The sequence below is a fragment of the Helobdella robusta genome (assembly GCF_000326865.2).
Source record: "Helobdella robusta unplaced genomic scaffold HELROscaffold_24, whole genome shotgun sequence".
In the NCBI taxonomy this organism is placed as follows: domain Eukaryota; kingdom Metazoa; phylum Annelida; class Clitellata; order Rhynchobdellida; family Glossiphoniidae; genus Helobdella; species Helobdella robusta.
In genome coordinates, this window is record NW_008704261.1 from 794,224 (window position 1) to 802,995 (window position 8,772).

General features: G+C 28.9%; 1 protein-coding gene across 1 annotated transcript; it reads left to right on the plus strand.

The window, feature by feature from the left end:
- Nucleotides 1-2,598: 2,598 nt before the first annotated feature.
- Nucleotides 2,599-4,414, plus strand: HELRODRAFT_172596 (hypothetical protein; the record flags this gene model as incomplete). Its single annotated transcript, XM_009019261.1, has 2 exons — nt 2,599-2,725; nt 3,099-4,414. The coding sequence occupies 2 exons, from the start codon at nt 2,599-2,601 to the stop codon at nt 4,412-4,414; spliced, it is 1,443 nt and encodes a 480-aa protein (XP_009017509.1).
- Between the last annotated feature and the right edge of the window lie 4,358 nt (nt 4,415-8,772).

An 8,772-nucleotide genomic window follows, 5' to 3' on the forward strand; every position in this document is an offset into this window, starting at 1 on the left:
ATCATTTTAACGTGGATAATTTGTTGTATGAAAATGCTAATGAAAAATATGAAAAAATGGCAAAAAGCATTTTCTCCTATTTTCTACACACTGTCATACGTCAATAAACGTTTTGTAGTTTTGGTTTTTATAAAACTTTTATTTCAATTGATGTAATGTTAATTAATACAATTAAATTTATAGCTTACCCCAGGATTGACAGAACTAACAATAATAATATAATTAAGACATTAATGAATTGAAATAAAATAACATCCAGGAACTTTTGTTATTACGCACCTTATAAATGGAATAATTTGCCACAATATTTAAGATTAATTAATAATCTGACAGAATTTAAAAAGAAGTTGAGAACATTTTTAAATTGTTTAAATTAAATGTATTAATATTTTATTTTTAATATTATTCATTTTTTAAGTTTAAATGTATCAATGTTTTATTTCTAAGTTTATTCATGAAAATTTAAGAACATTGAAGAATTTAAAAGACATTTATTTTACTCATTTATGTTATCGTGTCATTTTTTGGATTACTTACTATGTTATTTCTTGTTTTATCGGAGTCAACCCTAGATAACCATTTATTGCTAGGCTGACTCTTTCACTTTTTTTTGTGAAAAAATGGAATTAGATTAAACTAATATTAGTAAGAATCAACTCAAATAAATAAGTAAAAGTCATCATCTATATTTTTGTTTTTTAAACAATTTTTCACCTGACACATCAGACACTTTAATTCTAGTTCTAGAGGTCATTCAAACCGGGTATCATGACACAATTTCTCAATCCTACCTATATTGTATCAATCTTGACATATAATTTTACAGTACGAGTTATTACGACATCTGCATTGATTTAACAGGAAACCATTCCATAAGCTTCAACATAACTAACAATAAATATTTATTTTTTATGTCTAACATTCGCAATTTGCGACCGGTATTTTTGGTATTTTAATTTACTTATCTCAAACTAATTTAAAAACTTGAACTTGAATTCACATTTAAACATAACCGACGTAACCAACTGTTTACAAACAGAATGCGAACAACTAAAACGTAAACAATCTTTCGTACGATTAAAAATGAAATAACCAAAAAAATTGACAAACCAGGAAACAAAGGAGACCAAAAAATTAATGTTTATAAAAACAGACCGGCGTGCATAAATTATGATAATAAAGTTGATTGTTAACGAAATAATAACAAATAAAATAATTTAACGTTTAAAATATTTTAGTGTTGTATTCGATATTGAGAAACATTTTAAATAAACTTTGATGTTTAAAAATAATAAATAAGAGCTTCCGCGTTACAGCCATTGGCAGAAACATTTCTGGCAGGACCATTGAAATATTAGGAGAGCAGCCGGATGATAAAATATAAGAAGCAACACGTTAGCATCAGATGTTTTATCTTTCAACGTCAACCAAACAAATCATTATCTCAGCAAGTAGAGTCATCCAAATTCATTAGACAATTAAATAAAACTAACTTGTAAAGGCATGTTATTGAAAAGTTAAACGTTTTAGGTTAATACGATAAATGCGGTTTAATATATTAGGAAGACGGCTTAGAAACGTCAAAGTGGACTTTTTTGATATGTGTTTTTATCAGATTATTATTTATATACTTTCAAATTTTCCTAAAAATTTATAAATTATTTCAGATTTATAGATGCTGATATGAAATTTTTTTCTTCTATAATTCTTCAAAATTGATGTGACATTGAAATGAAAACAATTTCATTTTGCTGATGGAAACAACAAAAATGTTAATATTAAACCGTTACGATTTAATTCTAGCTAATTTAAGGGGACTAACATTTTCACAATAATCATCAAAAGACTTTTTTATAGTTTGCTTCTTTTTTATTTATTAAATACGATTCTCTCTTGAATATTTTTTCTGCGGTATCAACAACAAACAAACAGTGTGAGTAAAAATAATTTTCTAACAACGCATCGCATGAACTGCATGAGATAGACGAGGATCTATTAGTAATCGAACCCAGTCACTGCACCAGTTGTGCCAGGCGCTTCATCGTTACGCCATCTCTCCGCGCGTTTTATTTTGATCTGGCAGAAGCAAGTTTACAAACAAAAAAGTCTGGTTTCAATCGTGGCCATCAAAGAGTGCTTCCCCATGTTAAATATTTAAAACGCCGTTAAAAATGGTGTAGACTGGCAGTGGCCGATTAAGGGGGACTGAGGGTGGGCCATGGCCAACAACAGTCAACTTACATTTTGCTGTAATTTTTTTTAAAAGTTGGCAAACTCAAAGCACAGTTTTTATATATGAAAACACAGCATTAAATAGAAAAATGGCCATAAAATTGTCCGTTAATCATATAAAAACGTCTCCAAGTGTTTTCAATTTTTGCTTACCATCAAATTTTGGCTCTCCACACTTATTTTGGCTAGATCCGCCTTTGCAGTCTGGAAAGCCACTAGACTAAAATTTTTATTTTTTTCTTGTACTTTTTTAATATGTATAAAAAATATTTGCATTAAACAGATTTTTGTTACATTTGAAGCCAACACTTAAGAGCCCAGGAACATTTATAAAAAGCTCCAAGAAGTGCGTCAAATGAATAAATAATGGACATAAACCATGATTTAACAAAACAAATAATAAACTACCGCAACTGGCAAGATAACAAACTTTGTGTCGATGAGTCATCTAACATTGAAAAATCCTATTTGGATATTTCCAACAAACACCGATGTAAATTGTATAAAATTCTCACTGTCACAAACCCACGAAAGCTTATAACTTACAATACAAATAAAACACATAATCTACATAAACATTTACAGATTAGCACAAATTCTTACTCATTGGAAATCACTTTAATTCATTAAATTTGCTTGAAACCTGCCAATGCCCAAAAATTTTCTATTTTAATTTTGGTAAAAAATGTTTTGTAATAAATGCACTCCATGTTCAGGTAAACCCGTTTCTTATTTTTTCATCTATCCAAAACATACACCCAGCCGTCGTTACTTGCATCAACATGAACAGTTAAAACAATTTAACTATTACCAGAATGATGTTGATGATGATGATGATTATGATGATGATGATGAAGTTAACACAGATGTCAAATACGGAAACTTACCATTCTATACTCAATCGATGTATGCAGATTCTGCAAAGTTCTTAAATAATTCAACTAAACAACAAATGTTGGGAAACCCTGTAAGAGCAATTACGCCGAATACTCATCATTATTTTGTGCCTGAGCCAGAAAGCCCTCAAATGAGCCTATATTTAAACAATGGAACTTCCGGTTGTCAGACCTGTGTATGTGCTAAAAGACCCACCGTTTTATTAAAACCGTATTCACAATCGTCATGTGGATTTTCGCCGACTGAACCAAGCTGTACCAAAAACGATTATTCGAGAAACTGTCTCTTTCCCAACTGCAAATGCAAAGAACATGGTAAAAATTCACATGAATTGAGTAATCTTAAATGGAAAGATATTCGTTATGGTTTGATTGGGTCACAGCCATCAATTCCATATATTTATAATCAGCAAAGTTTATGTTCACCATCTTTTGATTCTCACAGTTATGCCCCAGCAGCGAACCTTCCATCCTATCCTACAAATTGTCTAATAAAATGCGCATCATGTTCTCCCAAATGTCAGCCAGTAATTAAATGTACACAGAATGAATATTATCTAGATGATGATGAAAATATAAAGATCAACGTCACATTGACCGTTAAAAATGATGATCAAACTTTTATTGATCAACCATGTTATTGTAATCAGCAAGATCAAAATGGCTCAAGTTATCATTACCAACCATATAGAAGTAAACAATCCAGTCCAACGAGTACGTCTTATCTGTACCTTTCAGATTATAACAAGCAGCCTACTCTGCCTAGTAATACGTATTTTAACCCACCATATTCCAACACACCGCCTGATCTAAACCGTACTGTTTCCCATATTTTCCCCCCAATTTCTGATGAATATTCGCGCAATATATTTTCAAAAAAGCAACGGCATAATAAACAGAGAGAAACCCAATTTACAATGAACCCAACTCCTAGCGATCGGTATCTTTTCGGTAAAAAAGTTCGCTGTGGAGCACCAAATCCGAGTCGATTGTCCACCTGTCTCTGTGAATCAATCGGTTGTTTCTTCCAAGCATATAAACCCGTTAAAGTGGAAAAGAAAGAAAATAAGAAAGTGCCCAAGCGTCGCAAATCAACTCCTTCAGTTTTTGAGGCATCAGAAGATCCACCAAAAGATTCCCCGATACCTAAACGTCGCAAGTCAACTCCTCCAGTTGTTGAGGCACCAAAAGATCCTCCGAAACCAAAATCTAAACCTAAAAAATCAAGCAAGGAAGGATTGGAGGAAGGACTGAGGAAAGGGGATCCTAGGACAGACGAAGGTTGAATATTTAACTTCGTTGTTCTTCTATTGATGACAATTTTGCTATTATTTATTCAATAATAATTTTCCATTGTAGCATTTACTTGATTGATAACATTTTTTTTATGAAATAATTAAAAAAAGAGAAAACTTAATAACTGTGTTTAACAGAAAAATCATGATCATCAAGTGGTATAATTGTTTTTTCTTTTTTATAATGCAACTCTGTCAAACGCAGAGCTGCGTACATGTTATTAAATACTTATAATTGAACTTTCGTGCTACAAAGACTTGCACACTATCCAAACCACACGACGCACATACACGTCGTGCAAGCACCGCATCACACGCGTTTGATGATCTTTGAGTTTCGGACAGACAGTTTTCGAACCATGCCATCGTATATTAGCAGTGCGAGACTTTGCACTCGTACTGACTGAGCTGACTCGGTGACCACCTTCTCCAGTTAATTAATTAATTGATTTTAATGAAGCAAATAAATTTAACATAAATAGTTCTTATCCATATTTAATGAAATTTGATAAAAGTTCCGCTATTATTCGTATAAAAAATCATTAAAATACCTGAAAGTGACGGTCGTTAAAAATAACATGATAAATTTATAACCAAATGTTTTTTTTGAATATTAAAAAACTTTAGTATTAAATTTAAAACATTTTTTTTCCATTAAATAAAAAAAACTATCTTTCATTAAAGTTCTGTATTAATAAAAATTGGGCAATGACTCGGTTTAACTGTGTAAATAATTGAGACTGTCTTCAGACGTTTAACCTCTTATATATTTGTTCAACAAACATCAAATATTTTTTTCAAACTAAACAACAATTTTATTGTTTCTCTAATTGAAACATTTAATAAACTTTCTTATTGAGTGAAGGTTAACAATGAAATGAAATTGAAAAATTTCAAAATATTTTTATTGACAAACGATGATTTTATCATATTTCATGATTAATATGAATATATGTATAACGTTGTTTAATTTTTTACATTATCAAAAGATTAAAAAATCTCTTTCAAGTATTTTTGACTAGATGGGTTGAAATATAATTATGTTTTATAAAAGTATAACAAACTGAAATATATAAACAACTGACTGAACTTTCATCATGTTAAATATTAATCGTTTTGAACATTTCACAAAACCCTGAATATTTGATGTTTGTTGAACAAATATATAAGAGATTAAACGTCTGAAGACAGTCTCAATTATTTACACAGTTTTGTGAACATTTAAATAAAGATATGATAAAGATGGGATTTTGTGGATTTCACAATTTTAAAACTTTCAATAATTTTATTCACACTGAATCTTTCTGCTGCAGTGTACGCAGTATTTTAAACTGAAAAAATTAGATAAAAAAATTTGAAATGTTGCATTAAAAATATATTAATTTTATTGTAACTGTGATTTGACACTTTTACTTGGTGCTTGTACTCGATTAGAACCGATTTTAAGTACTTGCACTTGACACCTAAGTACAAAGCTTTAAATTGTTTTTGAAATAGTATACATATATGCAAAATTACTTGAAGCACGAGGTAGGCGGGTATGAGGTTGAAATTTCTTTGAACTCAAAAATAAAATAAATTTCGTCTGCTACGTTTGAATTAAATAAAAATGTGATATAATCTCAAGCGTAACGGTATAACTTAACAAATGTTGTGTGTTGATGTGACGACAGCCAGTAGTAATTAATAAGGTATAAAACAATCATGTAAGACAAATGAAATGTGGTAATATAATATCACAAATGCTATAAATTTTTATTGATATTGTGTGAAATATTTTGTCTTTTATATTGCTAAAATATTTTCCTTTGTTTTTAAAAGGTCAGAATTCTTCAAGTAAAAAGACGTCTTCAACTCCTACTTCAGTATCTAAAAAAAATGTACCCTCCCAAAATAAGAAACCACCCGTCAAAAAAAAATCATCAAAAAAGAAATAAAATCAACCAAATCGTAGTAACGATAGAGATGAAGGCGTTGATGGTGGCTGTAGATAAGATGATTGTTGCTATGTCGTTGATGATGATGATGACAATGATGATAATAGTGATGATAGTGATGATGAAGGATAGAAAAGTAGGAACGACAATGAAATGACGGGTGATATGATGATTGTTAAGTTTTGTTTATGACGATGATGATATTGATGAAAAGAATGCTGACGAATATGAATTTGAGAATAAAGTTTATGACACTGATGATTTTCAAATTCAATGCAAGTAATTATCATCGGAACATTACATTAACTTTTGACTAACTAATTATCGTCTGAGAAGGTTTTGTTGAAAAAATGTAGGAGCGAATTTAAAATGTGATGGTTGCAATGCTTATAAAGCGGGTTATTTAGTTAACAATTTTAACATGAATTTATAAAAAGAAAGTCCAAAACGCAAAGAAAAATTAACTGGTAGCATCAATTTTCAAAATTCACCTCAGTTTATCATTCTATCAACAGGGATTCATGAAATTGAAAATAAACGTTCTACGTGGGCGATAGAATGATGAATGAGGACTCAAATTCTCTCAGGTCAATGTCAAGTTCAAATGCTATATTTCAATCTTACTGTTGAAATTTTATAAAGGATAATTAGAATTTCAAAATATATTTTCGAATTGAAAAATAATAATAGTTGAAAATATTTAATTAAACAAAGTTATAACAATAAAAGTATTTATAATAATAATATTGAAAATAATAGTGAGAAATAATAATGAGAACTCTTTTATTCAAAACCAAGATAATAAATAATTGAAAATATGAAATGGTAAAATAATATAACGTCAATAATATAAAACCACTACGCTCAATTCAAAATAAAAGTACAGAGCGGTGAAATATATTCAAATTTATATCAAATTGTTTCTTTCGCAATAAATGCCGTATGATAACCTTATAACAATGTATATAATGGATATGGCATAAGAATTGTTACCTGCCTAATAATTTTGATTAGTTCTATGGATTTGTCAATTTATTCACATTTAATTAAAAAATTGTCTATTTTTGTCGTTTTAACATTGAAATTTTTTTTCAACGGGCAAGTTTCCTCTGGACAGGAGGTAAGTTCTTAAAAAATTAATTATTCATGAACATTTTGGTTTATTTTTAGTTTTAGAGAAACCTGAGATATAATTAGAAAAATCTCCGCCTTTCCAAAGTTTTGTTAATGACTCTGCCGATTTGCATTCAAATCGTTTGTTAAAATTTATTTTGTTTTCAACATTAATTTATATAAGGTTTATAAAATATAACTGTATATAATGTTAATCGTTAAATTAAATTAAATGGATATTGCTATTTTTATGATGCATCAGAAAATTTGAAGATTTATATTTAGTTCGTTAGTGATCCTCATTTTTCTGAAATAAAAATTTCTTCATTAATTTTACCAGCACCCACGAACCGTGATGAAGATGGATTTCATTTACTTCAAATCATTTCATTGATTAGAGATTAGAGTAAGGCTCTCATCATTCCTAAACTAAATTAGAATATAGAAAACGAAAAAAAAACTGGTAAAAATTTTATTGTAAAAATTAAATGTTATTAATATTTAAAAAATCTAACAATCAATTTTCATTGTTATAAATAAAATAATCAACTAATAATTTTTAAATTAAGATGTAATTCCTGTGCATATGTCCTAAACTAATATCTTTCAACACCCCAAAGCTTACAACACAAAGGAATATATGCTTTCAACATAACATACCCAAACCAAATTTAGTTACACAGAGGTTTTTAAAATTTATTTCAGTAGTAAAAGCAAACGATATTTTTTCTGTTTAAATGTTATGATTTATTAATATATTAAATAAATTATTTAATAATTCAAGTTGAAATCAAATTCTTCAACTATTTCAATTGTAATTGACATTATTATTATTATATTAAAAAAAAGTAAAAGTAATTAAATAGTTACAGATAAAATAAAATTTTTTTTTGCATATCGTAGTATCATGAATTTAAAAGTGTGGTTGGTGACGTGTAATCACTGTTATAAGTAACTATGGAAAGTTTGTCAGATTGTTGATAAATTAATCAAAATTTCGGAAAGTTAAACTTATTTGTATGTTGTTGAATTATTGGATATAATTAAATTGAATCCGTTTGTATCTTCACGTCTCATTAACACCATTATTCGAAACTTAAAATTTTATGAACATAATAATTATCATTATTTTATTTTATTTTTTTTATTCTATTGAATTGTTGATATAATAATTTTCATATCGGTTCGTTGAAGTTGTTGTTCCAGTTTGGTTGTCATTGGCCATGTTTCTGCACCATATAACAAGACCGGACGTATCACAGATTTATAAAGTCTCGATCATAGTGGTAGTGGGATGTC